Genomic DNA, 27,019 nt, shown 5'->3' on the forward strand with positions numbered 1-27,019 from the left:
ACCTCTTCTACCCTCACCCCTTCCCCTCCCTCCCAGAACCACGACAGGGTTCCCCTTGTCCTTACTTTCCATCCCACCAGCCTCCACATCCAAAGGATCATCCTCCGCCATTTCTACCATTACCAAACGCATCGTCCCCTCCCCTCCCCTGTTAGCATTCCGAAGGGATTGTTCCCTCTGTGACACCCTGGTTCACTCCTCCATTATCCCTGACACCTCGTCCCCTTCCCACGGCACCTTCCCGTGCAATCGCAGGAGGTGTGATACCTGCCCTTTTACCTCCTCTCTCCTCACTATCCAAGGCCCCAAACACTCCTTTCAGGTGAAGCAGCAATTTAATTGTACTTCTTACAATTTAGTATACTGTATTCGCTGCTCACAATGAAGTCTCCTCTACTTTGGGAGACCAAACACAGATTGGGTGACCGCTTTGCGGAACACCTCCACTCAGTCCGAAAACATGACCCCGAGCTTCCTGTCGCTTGCCATTTGAACACTCCCCCCTGCTCTCATCTCTGTCCTGGGATTGCTGCAGTGTTCCAATGAACATCAATGCAAGCTTGAGGAACAGCACCTCATTTACTGATTAGGCACACTACAGCCTACCAGACTGAACATTGAGCTGGACCCCCCCCCCCCTTTTTATTCGTTTTATTTTGTATTTTTATTTCATTTTATTTTAGTTTGTTTCATCATGACACTTTTTTTTACCATGTGCCTGCTCACTTTTTTTCATGTTTTGCTTTTGGCTAGGGCTTTCATTATTCTGTCATTTAACACCCCTCTCTGCACTAATGCTTTGTATTTCACCACACCATTAACATACTCTTTGTCTTTGCCCCATGACCTCCTTGTCAGTTATTCTCTGTGATCCTCTGTCCTATCAACACCTTCCCATTTGTTCTCTTTTGCCCCACCCCCACTTTATTTGTTTAAAACCTATTACATTTCTAACCTTTGCCAGTTCTGATGAAAGGTCACTGACCTGAAATGTTAACTTTGCTTCTCTCTCCACAGATGCTGCCAGACCTGCTGAGTATTTCCAGCACTTTTTGGTTTTATTTCAGATTTCCAGCATCTGCAGTATTTTGCTTTTATTACAATGTATCAGTTTCTACTCTTCCCATTCTGTAGGATGAGACTGCACTTTTTTTTATTTTTGAAAATGGATAAAATTTATTGGTAAATTTTATGAATGAGCAACTATGCTTTGCAAAGCTTCTACATAAAAACATGAGAAATAGGAGCTGGAGTAGGCCATTTGGCCCCGCGAGCCTGCTCCGCCATTCAACGAAATCATGGTTGATCTTCCACCTCAAGTCCACCTTCCCACACTATCCCCATATCCTTTAATTCCCTGGGTATCCAGAAATCTATTGATCTCTGTCTTGAATATACTCAATGAGTGAGCATCCATGGATCTCTGAGGTAGAGAATTCCTAAGATTCAGAACCCCTTGAATGAAGAAAGTTTTCCTCATCAAGTCCTAAATCGCCGGCCCTTTATTTTGAGACTGTGATCCTTAGTTTTAGACTTCCAGCCAGGGAAACATTCTCCCAGCATCTACCCTTAAGAATTTTATTTTTCAATGAGATCACCTCTCATTCTTCCAAACTCGAGGGAATATAGGCCTAGTTTACTCAACCTCTTCTCATAAGGAAAATCCCCTCATCCCAGGAATCAGTGTAGTGAACGTTTATTGCATTCCCTTTAAATCAAGTATGTCCTTCCTTAGGTAAGGAGACCAAAACTGCACACAGTACTCCAGGTGTAGTCTCATCAAGGCCCTCTATGATTGCAGTAAGACTTCTTTACTTTTATACTCCAATTCTTTTGCAATAAAGGCTTACATAGCATTTGCTTTCCTAATTACTTGCTGTATCTGCATGTGAACTTTCTGTGATTTATGTACAAGGACACCCAGGTCCCTCTGAAAACCTGTAAGATTCTGTATTTTAATTTCGACCCTAGCTCCTCAAACTCTCTCAGCAGAACCTCATTCCTATTTCTACCTATGTCATTGGTTTCTATGTGGACCACGTCAATTGGATCCATCCCCTCCCACTCAAAGTTCATACTCAGCCGCGAGGAGATGTCCTTAACCCTGTCACCGGGCAGGCAAACACAACCTTTTGAACTCCCTTTTGTGACTGCAAAGAACAGTATCTATCTCCTTAACTATACAGTCCCCTGCCACTACCACAACCCTTTTCACTCCCCCACTTGAATGGCCTCCTGTGCCACGGTACTGTGGTCAGTTTGCTCATCCACCCTGCAGACTTTGCCCTTAACTATATAGGCAGCAAGAACCTCGTTCCTGTTGGATAAGGCCACAGACCGGTGCTCCTCCAGCACTGCACCTGGGGTCCCCTTACCTTCTAAATTGGGAAAGTTAATTCATTTAATTTACTCCAGAAAATGTTTGGCTCTTGTAAACCTATTGAAACTGATAAACATAGAAGATTGCTGAGCTACTAATTTTCTTCGCGTCTCCCTCACCATTGGTCAATGCATCAACAAACCAACTGGGAAGATTTGCAAGAGTGGCCACTGCTTAGCTGTGGAGAAGCTTCACAATGCATTAACTTTTATTAATTAATTCATCTTCCCTTTTAAAATTAATTTGTACCTGCCCTCATAGTTGCAGTTAATGCTGCCTCCTTTAACTTTCCTCCCCTCTCTCTCTCTCTTTAGGCGATGGCGTAAAATGGGTGATTTTGTATCAGCCATCCCACTATACACCTGGTCACTTCTCTTATTCAAAAAAAAATGTATAATCAGCAGCCAGTCTGATATCACCTATTTTGCATTATTGCCAAAAGTTAAAATTGTGAGGGAGTACCTTGCCTCTATTCAGGGCCTCTAGCTCACCCAGTTCAGACCTGAACTGATCATGTGAGGAACCACTGGTGAGAATCTGGATCCTATCACTATAGGAACTGATGGGAGCTTATAATGCTTCTGAGTGGTAATCACAAAAGCTTTGTAACTCAAAAGATTCTCAAGAGGCAAATGTTCATATGTTGTGCAGCTGGTGTAAAGTAATGGTTGGGTTATCACGCGTGATGCACAGACTATCAGTCTGTGTTCTGGTGGGCTGGTGTTTGAAGGTAGTGAATTTAGCATTTTTAATGTTTTCTTCATTTTAACTGAAGTTTCTGGGCCTAACTTTCACAGAAAGAATTGGATCTGCTCAGATCCCATAGCCAGGATTGGCATTACCACCAGATATTCGACGATGTGGGACATATTTTGACTTGAATAAAAGTTTCATTGGCATTTTTCTTCTTTTCCTCAATGTGTAGTGCCATTGTTAAGAAGCTGGGGCAGATCTAACTTTGAATGTGGTGAGACTAATGGCAGAAACCAAATCTGTCCCAATAATATATAAGAACCCCACTGACTACACCTTATAATCCACAAAATTCTCCAGGTATTTTATTTTACTCTATCTATTTGTTGGTATTGTAGTTTAAGGAAGTAAAGCTTCAGGCGGTAAAATGGGGAAATGTCCTCTGTTTTCCTGGAAACATTGCTGGAAAGACATGTCTGAGTGGAGGGTATATGTCTGCTTTGTCTATCTGTACCTGGTACTGAATTATTTATGTCTGATTTGTACAGATTCAGGGATGTACCTGTACTCTCACCTGTAATCCCATGTAACATAATAGCAGGAGAGTGGGGCCTGTGAGGGAAAATGCCTTTGTGCTCTGGAAAATTACTTGTGATCTGGAAAAGTTAGCATTTCTCTCTGTCGGACACATCATCACTCCAACCCTCACCCTTGCCCCACTTCCACCAAACATATGTCCTTAGCTCTAGCCACCTGGACCAGTGTTTCTATTCAAATTGTTCCCATTTGTGTATTTGTAAATAGCAGCAGTGCACTTACTTTTCCTGAAGATTTGACCCCTTTAATGAGGCAAAGGAAGACCACAAGCCAGGCCACAACGAGGCAGCCCAGCAATGGCAAACGAACCTCCCCAAAATTTCCAATGCCATCGGATATCTTCAGTACATGATAACTGTCAACAAATACAACCATAGTCAGAACAAATTCAAAGGTTATATTATTAAGGTCAAAGGTCAATATTGTATTCACCTCCTCCAAACTTATGCTTAACCTTCTCTCACTTACCTTGGTCTCAGCCTCTATAGAACAACTGGGATCTTTGAACGAAAAACAAATTAAGACAAATATCCTAATAGGAAGCAAGTATTTATGGCTGTATTCTGATAAAAATGTTAGCATAACAGGTGATATACTATAAAAATTCATGAGGACAAGAGCTGAGATATATCCTCTGCAACAAACAAAACTGCATTCCAAACTCGATATAGCCTAAATAGTAAGTATATTTTGAGAACTGGATTTTTGATAAACAACAATGTTGGGAACAGACTCACCGTGCAGCATTTAAAATATGCCGGTAGGTGGCAGCGTCGCCAGGCATGAGTTTGGAGGAGGTGAAAACTAGGCATACATCTTGGGTGCCTATCAGTCACAAGAGGCCCCAAAATGTGGCGGGGGGGCTGCCTATTCTGGGAGGGGTGGGGATGATGGGGTGATTTCAAGCCCAGTTACAGGACTGGAGCCAAACTGGGTCCCACATCTGCTGGTTGGCATGCCCGTACGCCTGCTTTCACTCCGTGTACTTAGCTCCCTGTTATTCTGCCAGGCTCCAGACAAGAAAACTCCCAGCCTGGGAGACACCCTGGGCCCCTCTCCCCCAACACTCCTGCAGCTATACACTCTTTGACCCAGGTGAACATATTTGGGCCAGGTTCTGCAGAAACTGGAAGAGAAGGGTGGGACCAAGTGTATCTGGGTCCAGGCCTAATTGATATTCTCAACATACTGGACTTTTGCCCCGTATAAAATGGCTTTATTGAAATGATAGATGAGGCAGGGAAGCATCAATTTTGGGGAACCCAAGTGCGAGTGTTGATCAATACTGGGAGTGGAATACGAGTCTCTAAACTATGAATCAAAAACTTGTACTCATCAGCATGTTCTTTTAAGATCAAACATTCTGGAATTCCTAATGCAATAATTCTATTTTCCGTTTTGACCCACACATTCACTATAGATTATTTCATCGATAGTAAAGAACTTACTGACTATTCTACTGAAGAACGATATTGAATGCTAACATCATGCTGCCTGCTCATCTGAATGATTTCTGCTCCTGCCAGCGCTCACCGCACTGTTCATTACCTGGACTCATCAGCAGGGGGCCAATAGCGTGAGTGGCCAGCACCAATTAAAGCCAGCTTGCACTGCTTATGGCTAGCTTTTACCTCTTAAAGGGGGAGGTGCATTGTGGCTGGAGCAGATGCTGGAAGTTGTAATGGATGCTGGAAGTTGTAATGGATGCTGGAAGTTGTAGTTGAGGAGAATGTGACCTGGGAAATCATGAGAAATGGCACAACAGGGGAGATAATGGGCTCCAAGATTTTCGGGTGCTGCAATGGAGGTGTTAGTGGAGGAGGTAGAAAGGAGGAGAGATGTCCTGTATCCACTGTGGGGGGGTGTAGGGATAGAGGCCCTCCAGACACATGGTCAATGCCCTGAGTCAAGCCCCAAGGACATGGATGAAGTGTGAAAGAAACTTGATGACCTCACACAAGTGGTGAAGGTTAGTGAATGCATCTCCAAATGCCATTTCCCATCAACTGCACTGCTAGCCTCAACCACTGCTGAAATCACCACACCCCCATCACTCACCTACCAACAATTCAATCAATCACAATTCATACCTAGCATTAATACCTTCACCTTACCCTCACATGCTTAACATTACTGCAAGCCTCACACCCACATCTCACAGCTTGCACACTCCCAGTTATTCAACCATGACAGCCACATCAGCCAAACAGACTATACCCCACTCAGTGATACATTTCCCTCTTACAGGACAAGGTGGTGCACAACTGAAGGCAGCAGGAGCTAACTACAGGGGGAGTAGGTGCGTCTGTACATCCTAACCTGTATGGAGGAGACGGTGCTGCCATTACTGCAACACACATTGCTGAGGTAATGGTCAGTGCAGGGGCTGAAACCATTGAAGATGGCAGTATCCTCATACCTAATCCTCCTTCTCACATTCCACTTCCCCCTCATTCCAAACATACATGTTTCAGATGACATAAGCATGCACTGTTCACCTGCCCACACACCACAACCTTACCCTTGTACCTTTCATATACCTGAAAGGTGCAACCTGACCAGGCAGTGGAGGAACTCCAATAAGAAAGTGATGATGAAGGCACAGTACCATCACTTGATTTCACACTCGCAGCCATCAGCTTGAATATTGACACTGCCACCTAAGAGGATAGATTAGAGGCAGGATCTGCACGTGGTGAGACACTGGGCACGTGGGCTATAACCAGGGCAGGGGCAAGCTCACAAGGGGGCAAGGTCACAAGCAGGTTCTGGCACAGAGGACTCAGATGAAGACACTGATAAGGCAGCCTACAGAAGAACGCTAATGGGTATGCACAACAAAATGCTTTGTGCATTGGGAAGCCTACCAGAAAGCCTGCGGTCAATGGCAAGGATGGTGGAGGAGTCCAGAACTAACTGGCACAGGGCTTTACGCAGAGCTTGGAGCTCATTCTTTCCAGTATGGAAGTGGTGACCCCATCTATTTGCACATTTGTGGACCCAGCCATTATGAATTGTCTGATGGGTGTTGTTGTAGATTCCATTGCATCACAAGCAGCAACCACCCAATGGCTGAGTGCTGCACTGAGAACTCAGCTTGCTGTCATGCAAACTCAGACTGCTGCCATCATGGCATCAGTGTGTAAAGGGGCTTGCAGGGTATCACAACAGTCCAGCAATCTGTCCTCCAAGAGATTACTAGAACAGGCGAGTAACCCTTGCTATTGCCTGTCAAGCCCAGACTGCTGCTGCCTGTGCCATTATGGTGTATTCCGCAGCTGGGCTTTCTAAGCTGAGAGCTTCTTAAGGTCATCCTCCAAAGCCATTTGCAGCCTCCTCCACTGAAAGTCAGCAGCCTTCCACCAGCCATGCTCCAGCTACTGGCGTAACACTGAATAGGAGCAAGAGGATAGGCAAAGGGACATGGAGGGCAGGCAAGAAAAGAATGGATAAGGATGATAAAGGTATATGGAGGACATGCACTAAGGAAATGCACAAGGGTGATTAGTTGACGTTTGTATGCAATGTGGCATGATTTTTACAAATTTGGTTTGAAATGTTTATTTTGTGGTTACTTTTATTTTTGCATTGTGACCAAGAGGATGCTGTTATGGTCAGTGACAGAGGGAAGGGAAGGTGTTAGTGAATGAGCAACCGAGGTTGCAGTTACTGGTATTGAACTCAGTTCAATCCAGTTCTTCGTGGATAGCCTGAGCAGAAATAGACTGCCTAGGATTCCTACTCCCTTCTTCCTCCTCTTCTCTCTTTTCTTCTTTCTCCTCCTCCATCTCAGCTGCTCACTGTATAGCTGGTGGCAAGGACTGTTCCTCATGATGGCAAGGTGGTGCACCATACAATATAACATGGTAAATCTAAACATCTGCTCTGCCAAGTACTGCAATACTCCTTCTGAGCAGTCCAGGCAGCAGAAGCATTGTTTCAGCATGCCAATGGTCTGCTCGTTCGCATTCCGTATGGCAGCATGGCTTTCATTGTACACATGGTGTGCAAGTGCACGTAGGTTGCACATCAGAAACATCAGCTATGTCATCAGTGGATAGACCTTGTCGCTCAGTAGCCACCCTTTGGTTTGCCATGGTGGCTCAAGTGCAGCTGGCACAGCAGACGGCTGCAGAATTAAGGCATCATGACTCCTTCCAGGTTACTGGGCACTGACCTGCCACACTGCCTATGGTCACACACCAGCTGGGCATTGAGGGAGTGGAACCCTTTTGGTTCCGTTATAGGGGAGGGTTGACATGCAGAGCAAAGCAACGTGCACGCAGTCAATGGCACCTAGCTCCGTAGGGAAACCTGCAATCCTAGTGAAGTCACTTGCTTGCTCTGCCTACTTTTCTCTGGAAAGAGAATGAAATATAGTTAGCTCTCATTGAATACAGTGTCTCAGTGACCGCCGTTGTGCAACAGTAGACAGCAAGCTGCGGCTGAATGTGTGTTCAGCTGTGTGAGGTTAAGAGTGGACATTGGCTGGAGTGTTGAACTCCAAAATGACACCAATGGCATCAAATCAGCGTAGGACACTGATTGACGTCATGATCTGTCTACTCTGCATACTTCCAGTGGATGTTCACTTCACGCACGCTAAAGATTGCGTTAATATGGCATCCAGTGGGATTGACCGTACAAATGTACGCTTGCTGTGGACACCATTTTGGAGTTTTAATGACACTGGTAACACCCAAAATACAGGTGCTGATGTACCAATTTCTCGTCCATTGACTTCGGCCAGAGAATTGAGATCAATAAGCAACCTCCAATCCAATCAAAGTGCTGTTAAACCCAAATATGACTGAATGATTTGATAGATTAATGGTAGGGAAATGTTTCAGCGGAACAACAGCTTCCTTCATTCTTGTGGTGAAGACAAAGCCCCTTAAAAATACATTCTATTACTTCCTGCTGTTGAATAGCTGGTGATAGACAGCAGTGTATTTATAGCCACAATCCAGTAGGAAAGTTTTAATCTCTCGTCTTTTCATTTAGCATTGACTTGGAAACATTGTTCTATTTTACTTATCAATTGCAGATTCCATTACAATTCTTCTCTTTAGTTTAGAATGAATTAATTGTTGTCATCATTGTGTCAAAGTCTTGCTGATCACACAGGAGGCATTTAACTTCAGCGATTATTTCTAGGGTAGAAATATGCATAATTCTTGGTTACACAGCAGTGGTGGGGAAGCCTGTTTCATTTACCTTTGACAGAATCACAATCAGAATGGTGTACTGTTCAGCATGCAACGGAACACAAGTCTGTGCCTCTGATTACCCCAGACTGGGTGAGTACCCAATCTCATTGCTGTCATTGAAGGTAGAGGGAAGGACAGGGTACGTTCATCAGTGTTGTCACTCCCAGACTTACTGTCAAGGCACATCCTAATCTCTGGTGCATTAACAGAGACCAGAAAACATTTGATTTGTGCATGGTACAGAAGGTCATTTTTTTAACATTTATTTAAAATGCACATGAAGCCAGGAAACAAGTGTTGATTCCTAAGGTCAATCTGCATCACCTCATGGCATCTCATGTTCTCTTGTCACTACTATCCTAGCTCCCAGACAGTACTCAACAAGAAGCTGGGTTGGCAGTCAGCAATCCCTGGCGAGTAAATAACCCTTCTACCATCACTGCTCCTCTTAATGCTTTCTCTGGAAATTTTAAGAACTGAAGCAATGATAAAATTTGCCTGAAGGCTTGGTTGGTAAATGAACTGGCATGGTGTGGTACAAACCATGCAGCCAAGAAGATTCAAGGTTCAAACCCTGGTTTGACAACTGATGCTGAGTTCGCTGGTCTCAGCTTGAGCAGTGAGTGGGAATGACATGACAATTAGACTCAATTCCTCCAGGCTAGGAAGGGGAAGAAAGTTAGCCAGGATTCTGGTTCATGATAGGCATCCATGATCTTTGCCCACGTATGTGCATCACGAGGACAGGATTGGGCACAGTTGTGTTGAGTGAACAGTCCCATGAGTGAATAAGCTGACTGACACTTAGACCCTGAAAATCTTTCGTCATACTCCCTGCCTCAACTTTGGTGGCATTCTGCTGGAAGGGCTGGAAATTAGACTGGGACTCAGATATGCCAGATCTGGGCCATACATCAAGGATTCCAATTGGCCTGTTAGTGCCCAGCCGGGGGATGGAGATTTCCTATATGAGGAGTTCCAGTTTTCGCAGCCCTAAGTGGATGGCAGAGTAGTCTCAGCTGACCTTACCAACGAATGGCAGATGTGGAAAATACAGGGAGGGTCCAGGCTGGAATTGTGACCAGGAATCATGAATATTCAAGAGACAATATTTTTCTTTCTATAAAGGGTACAGCAATTTCTCCTGTTGGAGGAGAGGAGTGCCATACCCCCATTCCCCCACTGCAACCCCCAAAGTACACTTTAACCAGGTTTCCTTCCTTGCGGGTGCCCTAGATATGCCCCTAGTGGCACTGGTGACCACCATAAGCAAATTAATGAACAAATCTCCCCTGGACACTGGGAAGTCTGCTAGGGTCCGGGGCAGAGGTTGCCAATGGGCCTACCAGCACTAATACTCGGATGGGACCTATCATAGATTTTCCAACTTTGACACTAAACACAGACAGTTTATATGCGTGAGGAACCAAACGACTGCTAATGCCCATGGAATTGTGCCCAATTTGTAAGCCATTGCATTCAGCAGAGGACAGAATTGGAAATAAATAACAGTAATAATGCAAGCTTTCGCTGACATAAAAGTCCCATAGCAATACATTGTTCTTAACTGGAAAGGCTGCTCTTACTTCCAGTACTCCTCACTAGGACTGGTCCGCTTTACAGTTTGGTTCAGCAATGTTGAGATGTTTTGTGACAGATCACTGATGTTGGCAGTTCTGTTGGGGTTCAGCATGCTACTGCAGTCATCCAAGTTCCACTCGTTATTGCAGTATGTCCATGGCAAAAGTGTAGTCATGGAGGAGAAGAAGTAGTAGAAGGCGATGCAAATAACCACATTGTAGTAGATCCCAATGTATGTAGACACAACCATCATCCCATACCCTACTCCTGTTCACAAGAATAAGGAATACAAGTCAAACAATTCTATTTTGTACATCTCAGGGTTGTTTAGTTTCTTGTTTCTGTTGGGAAATGTTATGCTCATTGAAGCAAAGATTTCAGTTCTTGGAAAATGTTCTTGGCAAAGCTGAGCCTTCACCTCAGGTCAGCTATATCTGTCCTTGGAGGAAGATTTCCTCTGTGTACCATGTGTAACAAAATTGTAGACTCTATTTTTAGGGAGTGCACTTGACAATTTTGTCACATATAATGCACAGTAGAAATCTTCATCTTTGTGGCTCTTGGGATGAGGGTGTCAATTTAGTATCACAGTTCTGAATTGTGGCAGCTTTGATGTGTGGGTTTTTAGGGCAAGTAGAAAATTGTGCCATTCCTGACCATAGATATCCTTCACAATGATCAGATCAAAGTTTAACAAAAGCTATAAACTTTACTAATGAGAAACTAAAAACATAATGAAACAATGCAGGGATAACCTGAGAAGCAACTAGACTGAGCAGGTAATCAGGAACAGCAGTAAAGACAAAGAATGATTTCTACACATTATCATATGACTTGAGATCAAGATATTTTCTATATGCACACAAATACAAACAAGTATAGAATCTGCTTCAGGCACATTAAATTGGCCCTGAATTTAATGCGGGGATGGTGGTCGTGGAGGGGAGCAGGTATAGTGCACGATTCCTAATGTGGGAAGTGCACCTGGGGAGTCCAGGGAGGGGGTGGCCTGGTTGAGTGGGAGTGGGAATTGAGGTGGGAGCCTGCCACCACTGGGGCCTGGGGGAATGGGCCCCAGAATAAGGTAAATGCCCAAGGCTGGGGGGTGGGGTCCCAAACTAATGTCTGTGTGGGGTGGGGGGGGGGGGGGGGGGGTGGAGTTTGAGAGGGAGGGCCGGGCCAAGAGACACACTGAGATTTCTTCCTGTTCCTCCGAACAATCAGAAATGTTCCTTATCCTGGCCCGTTCCAGTCACTCTGGAAGGTTTCTCTGGTGGCTTGGACAGGGGCAGGCCTCACCCCGAATCATTGTTACAAGCACATTGTGGTACCAATGTTGTCATCAGGGCCCGACTCTTACATTTAAATTATGCCCACATTTTGCCTGCAGCGGGAGCCTTGGCCGACTTCAAAGTCGTTGAAGATAAGATGTTGCCAGGTGGGGATGGCACATCCTGAGGCCGATAAATGGACTGAACCTGTTAACCCCTCCCAAGCACCATTCTCGCTGGGGGTGGAGGGATGTAGGGTGCTGTTAAAATCAACCCCACTGTTTATTTTCCTGGTGGGTTAGCATGAATGAACATACAGGAAATAAAAAGCACAAGGAGAACAGCTAGAAAATACAACAAAAATATGTGATGAACGTGAAAAGTCTGATCAATTTACAGGATACTGGACTCATAATTGTTTGGAATAGTTTGGTTTTCATAAAAATAACAGTTACTCTTTAATATGTCTCCCCCACATTCCTGCAATATAATTTAACAAATATGTGACAAAACATTACGATAATGATCATTTTAAAAAGACTTGTCCTAGTAAACTTATATACATTTGATTGCGACACAATTGGTGCTTGTAGTTACATAAATAAAAATTGCTGCAGATATTACATCTTACTACAGTACAAAATATTCCCTGACAGCATTTAATTTGAGTTCCAGACACAGGACTCCAGAGTCTGCTTGGAAATTCTTCCAAAATCCTTTAAATGCAGATGCTTCTTAAGTTACATTCCCGTCTCCAGCTTTCTCGTGCTGCCTATCCATTCCCTTGTTGTACAGCAAGGTGATTTTTGAAATGGATCTTCTTACCTTTGAACATAGGGTTAACCCTCCACACACCAAGGCAGCCTTGGCTGGTGAACTGTCCAAAGGAAAGCTCCAGAAAAAAAAGAGGAATACCGCAGAAGACCAGCATGATGATATAGGGAAACATAAATGCACCTTTAAAAGAAAAGACCCATCATTACAGACTGTACAGTCAGTATGTCTAAGAACAGCTTGTACTAAACCTCAGTTTCAGATTGGAATGTTCCTTTAGCCAAGAACACAACAGTGGTTAAACCTAACTCTAAACTTATAGCTGCCTGTTCAGGTTGCATAATGGCAATGATGAATAATGTGATAGGTTGGGGTAGTTATGTTTCATTCGGCTAATTATGTCAATAGTTCTGATGTTTAATGTAAGCTAAATAATAGTTATCTGTTTAAAAAAAAACTACATAGATGTGCAAATTAGAAAGTTACTATATTCATACTTAGGCTAATTTGATGCATTCATGCTGAATCTCCAGCAGCCGATTTTCACCGTCTCCATGGGGCAGGAATGGGACAGTGGTGCAGATAAAAATTGCGTCACTGAGCTGACCGTTCTGTTTCTGCTCACGAGCCGCCCACTACCATTTCCAACTGGACCTGGAAATGGGTGACCAGAGCCTGTATCACGTGGGTGCCTCATTAAGGTATGCACATCGGCACGTCCTATGAAATGCACAAGACCCCAATGCAATATTCATCTACCAATGGAGAGACTGCCTGTTTTGGCAGTTGTCTCCTGCAGTTGTTTGGGATTCTGTAGCATGAAAGCTTTATGCGTTGGTAGCCTTCACTTCTATGGGAAGGGTTGCTCTGTCTCAGATACAGTCAGTAGGTCACCTTCAGTAGATTGCACAGAACGTACAGCATGGCCATTCGGCTCAACTGGTCTGTGCTGGTGCTTATGCTCCACATGAATCACTGCCCACCCCACTTCAGCTAATCCTAGCAGCTAACTTTAACATAGTGCAATGCTGTGACAAGCTGCCTTGTGAAGTGACACATCAAAGTGCATGTGGGTGGGGGTGGTGTCTATAAACATAAGTGGTGGGATGGCTCTGGACAAAACACCTCAGGTGTTGTTGCATCTACATTCGTTGAGTCCTCAGGAACTCTACATCTAAATCCTGTAAATGCTAAAGGAAGCCCCAAATGAATTCCCACCCTCACCATTTTGTATGGTGTTATTTAAATAGCAACAGCAACAATGAATAATAGACATTGGTAAAAATGGTGGACTACCCTGCAGAAAACCATTGAACAAAATGCTGCATAATGCAACTTCAAATGCTTAAAATATCAAGCACTTTAAACAACAACTCAAACAATAACCCCTTAAGAAGCCAAGTAAGATTTCCAATGCTTCCACTTCATGTGGCCATGGGTGAAGCCTTGCCTAAGATCATGAAAATTAGCATGAGAGCTAATTTTGCTAAATATGCAATGTTATTGAAGTTTAAGTTTGCCTGCAGTACAGCCCTATATTCCCTGAAACCATGTGCAGCAATATGTGCTGTGCAGTGAATCTGGATTGCATGCCCAATTTTACACCAGACATTCAGTACCCTGTAGTACTGAGACTGTGTAGTGCTAGTAGAGCTCCTTGTAAAATTCATCCAATTAAATATTGGTTTGAAACCTTTCTTGGAATCAAATATAGAAGAGAAAAGTTTGCTGTCTATTTTAGTAGTCCCCGTCATTTCCTTAGATAAAATCAAGTTTTAATTCAACATAAGAGGCTGTTTGGTGTAATTCAACCTACAAAGTAGAATGTTACAAGTAATATTTATGATCAACATGGCTGACAAAGAATGCAAACTTTTTTACATTTATTAGGTTGTTTAGTTCTACAAGTGGCATATATTAGCATGAGGTAGATTTAATTTTGGTTAATCTGTACTCAGTTGAGCAACTGCAGATTAATCAAAAAAAGGATCAAGTCTTGGACATGTTTTGTACCTGATTATTTTGCCAGGATTAGACTGCACTCTCACTAAGGTCACAATTTGGCTGCAAAGATATTTAAATGACTTCAGGACATATTTCTGGGAGATTTGCACAGGGTTGGACTTTTTTCCTATAAAGCCCTTTCAAAATGGATGCAAAGGGAGTTTCTTCTGCACTGGAGTAAAGGGGAAGAAGCTTTGGACCATTTTGCTCTTTTGCAACAGTTTTGGTACTATTGTTCTTAATGAGAGATATTTTCAATATATTACATATTACATTTTTATTTCAATAAATTTGAGGAATTCTTTCTTGATGGCAATGTTTGCTTAGATATTCCAAAATGAGTCCATTATAGCCCACTAATCACCAGAAAGTGGATCACTTGTGCTCCAACTCACCAAACTTAATTAAGACTGCAGAAATAATGGATTTATAAATGAAAATAAATGTGAACAGTACCTCCTTAATATTACACATTCACACTGGTATCGCATAAATCTGGGATAACACAGGTATCACACTTCCAACAGAAAAAAAGTAGCCGGCAATGTGTTACATGCAGAAAAACAGTTATGAATATGATATGTAAAGAATTACAGATACTCGTGACACACGGAAAAATATAGATTCTCGAAAATTTCCAGAGAGTAACAGACATCTGATAATGTGTTACAGTAAGTTTTACACAGAGAATAACAGGTGTTTGGAAATATGTTAGACTGTGAATAACAGATACCAGAGAATGTGTTACATACAGTTACATACCATCTACAGCATAGAAACAGGTTGTTTGGCCCAACCGGTCTGTGCTAGGGTTTATGCTCTACACCAGACCAGTCTCCTCCCACCCATGTTCATCTAATCCTATCAGTATATCCTATTCCTTCCGCTCTTTTGTGCTTATTTAATTTCCCCTTAAATGCATCTATGCTATTCACTGCAACAGCTCCTCACATTCTTACCATCCTCTGGGTAAAGAGGTTTCTCTTGAATTCCTTATTGGAATTATTAGGATGACTATCTTATATTTAGAATCATAGAGAGATACAGCACCAAAACAGGCCCTTTGGCCCACCGAGTCTGCGCTGACTATCAACGACCCATTTATACTAATCCTACAATAACCCCATTTTCCCTCTCACATCCCAACTTTTCCCTCAATTCTCCTACCACCTACCTTCACTAGGGGTAATTTTTACAATGGCCAATTTACCTATCAACCCGCAAGTCTTTGGCATGTGGGAGGAAACCGGAGCACCCGGAGGAAACCCCATGTGGTCACAAGGAGAACTTGCAAACTCCACACAGGCAGTACCCAAAACCAAACCCAGGTCGCTGGAGCTGAGGCTGTGGTGCTAACCACTGCACCACCCTTAGTTTTGACCCCTAGTTTTGCATTCTCCCACAAGTGAAAACATCTTCTCTACATTTACCCAATCAAGCCCTTCCATAATCTTAAAGACCTCTATCAAGTTATCCCTCAGTGTTTTCTTTTCTCAGGAAAAGAGCCCTAGTTCCTTCAGCCTAAATATTAATTACTAAATACAGACACTCAAGAACAGATATCTGATAATATGCTAGACTTAGAATAACAGATACCTGAAAATGTTGACACATTGTGAATAACAAACATCTGAGAACATGACAGATTGAGAACAAACACCTTAGGATGTGACAAAATGATAGTGTCACACTGAAAATATGAGACACAGACAACGAGACATCTGAGAATGTGACACACTGAGAAATTGTCACACTAAGAACAGACATCTGAGATTGTGTAACAATGAGAATGTGACACACTAGGAACAGACATCTGAGAAGGTGTCACACTGAGATTGTGTCACACTGAGAACAGACATCTGAGAATGTCACACTGAGAATATGACAAAATGAGAATGCGTCAGACTGAGAATGTGACACACTGAGAATAATAGACAGCTGAGAATGTGACACAATGAGAATAACAGACACGCGTTTCTAGGATACAGAGAAAATAATACTTTATTGGAAATGTCCAGAAAATAATACACCTGGCAATGTGTTAGACTGAGAATAACAGACAGCTGAGAATATGACACCATGACAGCAGATATCTGAGAATGTGAGACAATGAGAATAACAGACATCTGCAAATGTGACACAATGAGAATAACAGACACCTGATTCTGTGATATGGAGAAAATAACACTTTATTGGAAATGTCCAGAAAATAATACACCTGGCAACGTGATACAGGTAAAAGAAGGAAGTTTCACAAAAAATAGAGTGAGTAAAAGAGACTAACTTGGCAATGGGTTACATAGGAAAGTCTTTTATGCAACTGATGGTTTTAGATTTTATTTCATAGTGACATTTACCCTGTCTGTATTTTTTAAATTGATACTTCAATTTTTAGCTTCTTTGTACAATTGAGCCAACCACTGGTGAAAGAAAAGTAGGCAGTCTAGTGTGTATTTCTGCTGATGTATAAGTGGCTTTTTGGAAATATAAAATAACTGCGGAGAAGAGTGGAAGGAGTTTGTAGAGATTGTAATCAAAAAGGCCTGCATTTTATAGAGGTGAGCAAATATAAATTGGGAATGTTCAACAGAAATGTATCATATAAAATTTTCCCAGGACATTGAGCACATTGAATTGGTGATACAGAATTAGGGCTCAGTTGACTGTTTATGATTCAGATTAACTCTTTGGATTCAGGAAGCTACTGGAATCCAGGGACTACAGTACAGTTAGCTACAAGGTATGATATTACCAAGTATTATTCAGTCAGACCTGCAGTGCAATGTGCCATGGAATGGAAAGATAAGGTTTGACTCTCACTTATGTTCATGGCAAGTTTCTAACCTTAACCATGCCATTGTGGGAGCTGCTTGGAGGCTCTGATTTCTCCACAAGGGAGGACGAGAAACATTAGGGAGCGAATAAGTCCAAGCTGTGCTCCCCTTCCCATTTGCCCCTCAGGCTCTGGGCATCTCCATGGATACCTGCATGCTGGTGGTGAGGGAGGAATGGAGTAGAACATGCTTTATATATAGTATACCTGATACACGCGCACACGTGTAAACACACATACACACAAAACATACGCATATGCAAATTCACACATGCACACATACATACACATAAACACACATACTCACAGACACACAAACACAGACAGAGGGCTGGATTTTATCAAGCCTTTGACATCATTCTCCATGGCGGGGGGTTGAAAGATGGGGCCAGCAGTGGTCCGCCACGGAGCCTGATGTCGAGAGGGCCCGGTGGTGGTGAGACTCCTTGGCCCCACCCTCCCCCCCCCGCCCCCAGGCGATGGGACCTGGATTTCAAGTTTTAATCACATGCATAAATTTAAATGGAGACTTACCTTCAATCTTCCAGCCCGCGGCAACTGGCACTCCCATGTCTTCAATTCCTCGTCTGGGGAAAGCTGGCGTGCAACAGGTGGGGAAGGGGGTAGAGTTAAGAATTTCAGCGCCGGAGTGGGTGGGGCGGGGGCGGGGAGGAAAGGGGTCAAATAAACGTAATGGGTGTAGGGGATGGTGGGAAGGGGTGAACTTCAAACTTTGTGCAGTCTGTGGGAGGAGTGTCAGATTTGAAAGGTAAGTGTTTTAGGGAGGGGCGGAGGGCAAATAGTTAATGTAATTGTTATTGGGGGGTGGGAAAGGTGAGTTAGAAATTTATTTAATAAATTTTAGGGGGGGGGGGGGTATCTTTAAAACCTCAAATTGACCAGCAGAGCTGGCTGCCCTTTAAAAATGGCACCAGCGCCTGTGCACAGGCAGCTGAGGCATTGCCGGGTCAGAAAGCCGCCCCCTCCATGAGATTGGGAGCAGCGTGCCGCCCCGACTGGCACCATGCATGAGATCGGCATATGGCACGCTTGCCACCGCTCTTGAAATCCAGCCCATACTCACAACAGGACACACACTCACACATCGAAAATTACAGAAATTTTACATACCTCCACCATTCCTGTAGCACAGGTAAGGGAACCTCCAGACATTTCCAAGACCTACAGCATATCCAACACTGGTCAGAATGAACTCTATCTGATTGGACCAGTTCCCACGTTTCACGTTTTCATCTTTCTTCACCATCTCACCTGGAATAGCACCATTCTGCAAACAAGTTCAAATAAAATTATCAGTGTTCTGGAGGTAATCCCAGTCATACTTTCTAGCACACTGCCACTAAAATATAAAATTAGTTCAATTTTAATATACTTATTTTCTTCTTTCAAAGTCTCCGTGGCCAGCTGTCCTACATGCCATCATCTCTAACCACAGGCTACCCACTCCCAGTCCTCTGCTGATGTCACTCGTTAGTCAGCCTCCAAGAAATGGACAAAAATGTCTTGTTGTGAATTTGTTTCTCTGCTTCTCTCTCCTTCCTGAGTTGAAATGTCTGATCTTTATCTAGCACCATCACAGGCTGAGTCAACCCAGAACTAGTTTTGCACCCTCCTCAGTAGCCTGTTACACAGCACCATTGTATGTAACCATGAAGCGAGTTAAAAGAAAATGACAGTAGAATCAGAATTAATAAATGGGATCTTCCAGTGGTTCAGTAGATAATGCAACTGCAGGGTGTGATAAACTGCCATACAGATCAGGAAGGTTTCAGTTGCAATCAATGCAAGCTCGAGGAACAGCACCTCATTTACAGATTAGGCATGCTACAGCCTGCCAGACTGAACACAGAGTTCAATAATTTCAGAACATGACGGGTCCTATTAGGCATGCTACAGCCTGCCAGACTGAACACAGAGTTCAATAATTTCAGAACATGACGGGTCCTCCATTTTAATTTTAGTTACTTTTTCTTTGTTTACTTTATTTTATTTTATTTAGTTTGTTTCTACTGTGCCTACCCTCTGTTTTTTTCATGTTTCTGCTGGGGGCCAGGGCTGTTAATTTTACCGTCAATTAGCACCCTCTCTGTACTAACGTTTTGTCTTTCAGCACACCATTAACATACCATTTGCCTTTGTTCCATCACCTTCTGGCCAGTTATTCTCTGTGACCTTGTCCTATCAACGCCTACTCTTTTGTTATCTCTTGCCCCACCCCCGCTTTACTTTCTTAAAACCTTTTACATTTCTAATATTTGTCAGTTCTGATGAAGGGTCACTGACTTGAAATGTTAACTCTCCTTCTCTCTCCATGATGCTGCCAGACCTGCTGAGTATTTCCAGCATTTCTTGTTTTTATTTCAGATTTCCAGCATCTGCAGTATTTTGCTTTTAATTCAGTTTCAATCTTGAACTGTGTTTGATGTGCATGAGGGAAAGTTCACACAGTCAACGGGAAAAAAATCTCAGACATGTGTCCCAAATTTCTTCTCAAACTTGTGACAAAAGTGAGTTAGCTGATTTCAGTTTGGGCGTCAGGTGGAGGGGGGGGGGGGGGGGGGGGGGGTGGTGAGGGTGACCCTCAAGGATTTAAGGGTGAAAATATCAGTTTTTTCCCCTGGCTGTTATCTAGTGACCCCTGCTGAAAAACGTGCTGGTATGGACATTATTATCCCCTCTGTAGTTGAATAGCCCAATGACAATCTGTCTATGCTCACATCTGAAGATAACCACTGCTGAAGGTGGTAGTGGGTGCCAGCTCCCGTGAAACCGTATCTCATTATGTGACACCATCTTTGAGAGAAAATAAACCTCAGGAAAAACTAAAAAGCAAAGCTGAAGGCAGCTGCTACAGTAGCAGAATTTGTGTCTCTGTAAACTCCACAAAGTAGGATTAACAAAAGATAATCTTTGTTATGTTAAGTAAAACAATGTAGCCCTTTGTTAGAATGTCAGCATCAATGAATCAGTGCTTTTATTTTCATTGGAGTGCGTGGAATTTGAATCCAGACAAAAGGAGTTACATGTGAGATTTTGCAGTCCGAGATACAGAATTAGTTTGTTACAAACAATTCCACAGCTCCACTACAGAGTATCCAGCATTGTGCACACGGCCATTGTTCTCAGTGGCCAGCTTTTCAATAGCAAATGGAACCAGTCCAACACATTCGTTGCTTGGTTTTGGTGCACAGAGTAACTTATTGCCAGAAAATCATGACCAGAATCTAATAATGCTATTGTACCATCACATGTAGCCTTGTTAAGTCACTATTTGTCTTTGCTATTCTTTGCCCTCCTACAGCATGGAAACATTTCACCTCCACAATAAGAAAGGTTAGAAAGTAAATAACTTTTCTCAACCCCAGCTAAATACTTGGATTGCACTGTGCAATTATGGTCCAATTGCCCACCAATGTGTACTCTCTAACCTCACACATGAAAACTGGCCACTAGTGCAAGATATGCAAGGGTTGCCAGCCCAAATCACCTTCAGGTGAAGAAAGGGAGAAACACTGCGGGGAGGTGGGAAACTAAGAGTAATAGATAGATGCCAATGAGATTCAAAAAGGCTGAACTAGATTGGCATGGACTGGGGAATCAATCTCCATTCCAAATTGGCAATCATAAAGGAAAACAGTATAAACATCCATAGCTTCATACTGGTAATCAGTGACTCCCACTGAGCAGGAATCAGTGCCTCCACCTGATGTGAAATATTACTTCTCATGGAGTTTGGCTCTGAACTTACATTGACTTTTGTCTATATATATTGTGAGTCACTGAGTATGGAATACAATTAATTGGATTCGCTACTTCATCACTGTTATTAGTACTAGAGACAGAAGAAAGAAGTGCCAAAAACTACTGCAGTCACTCGGTCTTGAATTGATCTCTAAATACAGGGACCACCAAATTGGATCGGGCCCCAAAGTGGATGTGGGGATCACGATGTGGGATTACCCTGTACCCATTGCTTCCGAGGAAGTGCTGGTGTTGTCAGCCTACACGTGAAAACTAATGCTGTGTTTTCGGATGATGTCGCTGAGCAGCAGCATGTAGATGAGAAATAGGAGGGGGCCAAGGATAGATCCTTAGGGGAGACCAGAGGTAATAGTGTGGGAGTGGGAATAGAAGCCATTGGAAGTGATACTCTGGATATGATTAGATAGATAACAATGGAACCAGGCGAGAGCAATCTCACCCAGCTGGATGGCAGTGGAGAGGTGATGGAGGAGGATGGTGTGGCCAACGGTGTTGAAGGCTGCAAAGAGTTGAGAAGGTCGAGAGGGATAGTTTACCTTTGTCCCAGTCACATAGGATGTCATTTGGGACAGTACTAAGAGCCATTTCAGTACTGTGTCAGGGGCAGAAACCTGATTGGAGGGATTCAAACATGGAGTTCTAGAAAAGATAGGCACGGATTTGGGAAATGACAACGTGTTCAAGGACTTTGAAGAGGAAAGGGAGGTCGGAGATTGGGCGGTAGTTTGCAAGAATGGTGGGGTCAAGGGTTTTTTTTTGAGGAGAGGGGTGATGACAGCAGATTTAAAAGCAGAGAGGGACAGTACCTGGAGACAGAACTGTTAACAATATCAATTAACAAGGGGAACAAGGGATCTCATGGACAAGATGAGCTTGGAGAGGGCATGAAGAGAGACAGGAAAAAAAACTAGAGAAAGATGTGAGTTCAAGGCTAGGGCAGAGGGGGACTTTGGAAGAAGTTTAGCTCAGTGGGTTAGTAGGTGACAGATTTCAGTGAGGATGCCCTTAGTGAAGTGGAGATTTCTTGCAAACTGCTCCTCACTCAGGTTGAGGTAGTGGAATTGCTCCCTGATATCCTGGGTGGAAAATGACCTCAGCCCGTCTCTTCCCCCATTCTCCTCTCTCTTCCAGCAGTTTGTCCTGCTTTGTTTGCCTCTGCTCATTCTCCCTGCTGTGCTGTCATCCAAGGGGCATGTATATCACTGCACCCATATTTGGAGCAAGAAGTTAGTGTAGAATACTTGGTCAGCAAAAAGTCCTTCAGCACTTGCCACACCACGCCCTGTACACTTTAGCAACTTTAAACAACACTAGAAAGCACCATAATTCTAAAATTGCAGCAACGGCCAGTAGAAATCAATCAGCAACTAACCTGAAAGTAGTTCTTGATTCCTGTAAAATAGGGCTTGTAGCAGATCTTTCCTAATGCTGAATGCATGCTCTGCTGTGTGTAGTTAAGAGAGGGCGTTAACTGGAGCATTGAGCTCCAAAATGGCAGTGCTGGCATCAACTCAGCATTATATGCTGATTGACATCACAATCTGCCTACTCTGTATACTTCTGGCAGACAGTCCATGTATGCGTGCTAATGCCCTCATTAAAATGACAACTAGTGCTGCTCACCCTAGAAGTGTGCCATGTTGGCGGCAAAATGCCATCATAGCATTGAAAAACTGAGCACCAAGGACCCGAATTTCGCGACCAGGGAGTTTATTGAGTGCTGAACTGAAGCCCACATACTGGGAGTTTATTGAATGAGTAGATCAAGCCCAGATACTGGGAGGTTCCTGACTTTTTTTTTAAAAGAGGTGCTTAAATTAACCTTGGTTAGGAAATTGAAAGATGGACAGGATTCCAACTCCTCTCTGTGACCATTGTTGAAAGTGCCACACATGGGAGCCAGGTGAAAACAGGAGGATGTTCAGTTGGATCAGTTGCATCCCTCCTCCCCCGCCCCAGCTATCTCTGTGATACAAGAATTACCGACACTCACTCCCATGGCTCAATGATGAGGAATGGGCACTTCAGCAAGGCACTGAGGAGTGACTAACATCCATGGAATCATAACCAGCAAAGAGCCAATGCTTGTAGGATATGAGAAAGTTGGCTGAGAAGACCTTTTTTCCAAAAAACAGCTATACTATAATGAAAATGCATGCGAGGCATCATAAAAAATTATACTGAAATATAAACAGTATATCATGCATGGGTTGGGTTCAAAGAACTCCTTCCAGCAGCTGATTTTATATAAAATGCACAGTCAACAATGTGTTATCGCAGTGATGCATCAATGAGCCATTAATAGCATCTGAACCTCAAAACATTGCTGCTTTGTGAACTGAAAGAGCAGAATTAATCCATTTGCAACTTTAGTCCCAGGCAATTGCGTTCCAATCAGTACCAATGTACATTGCTGCTCCTGCCCATTTCAAAGCCACATTAGTTGGCATTGCATTAAGTTCAATGGAGAGGTAAATGTTCTTGTGTCAAAGTGACTACCAATACATGCCAAGCCAGATTATGGAATCTGACGACTGGATTTTCCCTCTTGGGTTGGGAAATAGACTGTTTCTGGGTGCTAAACCTGCCCCCAGAGGAAACAGTCACTAATTGTGATTTTCAAGGGCACACCCCCCTCAATTGGCTCAGAGACAGGTTCTCCGTCCAATTAGGGATGGTGGGCGGGCTCTCAAAGCAGGAGGACCAATCAGAAGCCTTCCATCTTGAAAGGAGCTTCAGGCTGCAATGGAAGGTAAGTAAGAGAGGTACTCTCTCTCCAACTTTTTAAAATCTTTAATTAAAAAGTACATTCAGCAGCCAGCCCACCACTGTGGAGAGTGGGAGAAGCCCCTCTCCGGGGCGACCTGTGGCTGCTCCTGCACCTAGGCAGGCAGGGGGGAAGGGTCTCCTTTATTTGGCCTCAAATAGTCTCTAATGAACCTGATCAGCTACCCGCCAGGGTAATTTTTAGCCCCATCTACATCTGATCCTAGCCCCAGCATTGTTCGAAAACCCAGCCCTGAGTCTTTAGCCAACTTATCACACTTAGGAGTTTTAGGTGCCCATACATTATTTGCATTTGCACACACACAGAATGATTCTGTAGGGTGAAGTATTGAAGAGTATAAGAACCAATGTTAGAGAACAAGAATCCAACCGACTGGTTCTGGATTGGCAGTAGATACTACAAAATTCATTAGTAGAGAGTGATTCTGTACATTCTGTTTTTGCAGATGATCTATATATTTTTATTTATCATCGTCATCGGCAATCCCTTCCCCGAGGATGATTCTTTCTTGTGGATGTCTGGGTAGAAGTGAGATGTCAGTGTTACCACATCTTGGGGGAGCCTGTCGGTAATAAGTTGCAGTGTTGCTGCAAACAAGATTGAGAATAGTGCTGGGTGCAATAATATATAATAATAGCATTGTGTCACATTTTTATTAACAGTTAGAAGGTTTTGCAAATTTACAATGGAATTAATATAGAGGAAAAACAGCCTAGTGCAAAGCCGGGACATGACTTTCATATGGATAATTGCAATATGGATTAGAGCTTGTCCTACATGTGGGGTTCCCACAACTCGAGAGCGCCATTTCAAACTTGACAGAAAACAAGACTGAATATAAGGTTAGCAAACCCTCTCTTTCCAAGTGATTATGATCTGTAAAATGTTCCAGAGACAAAGCCGTGAACCCACTGGAATCTCAGGGGTCATAAAACAGTACATGCATTCATGGGGAGAGTAAGCAGATATTTTAACTGGAACTTAAAATGGAAACTTCCCCAATTTCCTTGGAAGCAGAACGATCCAAATGTAATTTGCTGATTCTTGATGGGGCTTGCATCTGGGTAGTAGAAAGTGTGTTAGCATCTGCTCGCTGTTAGTGCGCTGACCCTGCCTGATTTTCCAGTTTGCTTCATTTATATAGTCCATACCGTGTCTGGTTATGGGAGTTTGTACAATATCAGTACGTTTTGAGTATAATAAAATGCTCCATAGCATTCTTACTCTGGACAGTTTACCAGACTCTACATAAACAGGAGCATAAAGCAATGGCAGCACCATATTTAGCAGCTTCAAAGGTGTCATAAACCATGTGGGTACAGACTAATCTGGGAATCTCTGGAAAATAGAAACAATTAATAGAGAAAAGGTATGGAAAGTGACATGAGTGATTAAAAATAAAATCATAAGAATACTGCTGGACAGTCTGAGATAATATGCAGGTTTATTTAACAGCTTCATAGCAAGGAATACCAATGTCTTTTTCTTTTTCTTTTTCCTTTTTTATTTGGATATTTTATTTCAGTTTGATTAGTTTGTTTCTACTGTGCCTACCCACTGTTTTGGTTTTTTTAATGTTTGTGCTTGGAGTGCTTTGTGCTTTACAGTCAATTCACACCCTGTCTGTACTAACGCTTTGTCGTTCAGCACGCCATTAACATACCATTTGCCTTTGTTTCATGACCTTCTGGTCAGTTATTCTCTGTGACCCTGGCCTATCAACACCTTCTCTTTTGTTATTTCTTGCCCCACCCCCGCTTTACTTGCTTAGAACCTTTTACATTTCTAATATTTGTCAGTTCTGACGAAGGGTCACTGACCTGTAACGTTAACTCTTTGAAATTGTAGTCCTAGTGCTGTTCTAGTGGTAGGAGCACTCCCATTGGATGTGTCTTCCATGACAAAATCTTGTCACTCTTCTCCCAATGTATCAGACTTATGACCACAAAACCCTGGAATTTCTCAGCTCGAGAGTAGGAAATAGTGCTTCTCTGAGGTCAGGGGACTAAGAAGCATTGGTGAACAATAAAGAGCTTCACCTTGTATCCAGTCCATAATGGAGCTGAAAGTGTTTGATTTAAGGATGAGATGCAACATGTAGATAAATATTAATTTACCCAGCACTTACATCCCTCATCTTGATCAGTACAAAAACTCACCAACAAAATTAGAGTAAAATAAACCAGAAGTTGGAACCAGCTGAACATTGACACACAATCTGGTAACTAAAGTATGAACTATATTGTCCAAATTGTCAGCAAATTATGCAATCTGATCCAATTAGGTTAGCCAATCTCTTGTCATTCTCCTCATCCTGGCTCTAATCTCATCATTTAATGTATCTTTCCAGCAGCCAGAACTTAGTGCTGCTTTGTGTTCTGAAACCGTGAATTCTAACTTTCCACAAAGATCTTTGAAATGTACTTTTATATTATAGTTGTTAAACTCTGTGTGGATCACATGGTAAAACAATGGCAGTCAAGCCACCCACAGTGATAACATCTGACCCACATTGTACTAGAGGAAGGAGAAGCAATAGCACTCCAGGTGGTGGGAAAAAAATGCAGCATTCCGGAGACTTCTCCACAATTCATGTGGACCACTTGGCATACAGGAGGACTTTATTTTGTGTATCACCGATTGAAATTAGTCATGTTTTGCAACAGGGTACAGTTCTCCTTTAAGATAAAAAAAAGCACAGTTGTACCACATGGTCCACTGACTTCATTGGGAAAAGCATCCTGTTAGGCAGCTTCTGCACAAATGCGTGCCAGGCACCTGGATATAGTCAACATTACAAGCCAGCTGGACATCTTTTAAATTAAAGCTGTAAAGATTTATAATTAAGAGGAAGAAAGTTGCTTCTCAGCAGCAAATTAAGACTCTCAATTATAAGTTGTGGGACCTGACAATCTATAACGGAAATATAAAAATAAGGACAGAATGTATGTGTTTATAATGGAGACTGAATTGTGGCTGCATGCCTTGGTCCAATTATCCCTGGCCATTAATCTCATTTCACCTGATGACTACACCTGACTTCAACTCCTTGTGTGCAATGTTGTGGGTGGTCAACTAGTTTTAAAAGATGTGTGCAACAAGCAT

The 27,019-nt window shown here is 43.0% G+C and overlaps 1 protein-coding gene across 5 annotated transcripts in view; it reads right to left on the bottom strand.

Annotated features, from left to right (window-relative positions):
- The window catches only part of slc6a9 (solute carrier family 6 member 9), a 215,385-nt gene that overhangs the window by 24,917 nt on the left and 163,449 nt on the right, over positions 1-27,019 (bottom strand). For all 5 annotated transcript variants that reach the window (XM_068037010.1, XM_068037008.1, XM_068037007.1 and 2 more), the window contains 4 exons: positions 18,475-18,631; positions 12,558-12,689; positions 10,467-10,728; positions 3,893-4,025 (listed from right to left, as the gene is read on the bottom strand). In XM_068037010.1, coding sequence (XP_067893111.1) covers positions 3,893-4,025; positions 10,467-10,728; positions 12,558-12,689; positions 18,475-18,610 — 663 coding nt within the window. In that variant the 5' untranslated portion in view covers positions 18,611-18,631. The remainder of the gene's footprint in view (positions 1-3,892; positions 4,026-10,466; positions 10,729-12,557; positions 12,690-18,474; positions 18,632-27,019) is intronic.

Source organism: Heterodontus francisci, chromosome 8, assembly GCF_036365525.1.
Source record: "Heterodontus francisci isolate sHetFra1 chromosome 8, sHetFra1.hap1, whole genome shotgun sequence".
In the NCBI taxonomy this organism is placed as follows: Eukaryota; Metazoa; Chordata; class Chondrichthyes; order Heterodontiformes; family Heterodontidae; genus Heterodontus; species Heterodontus francisci.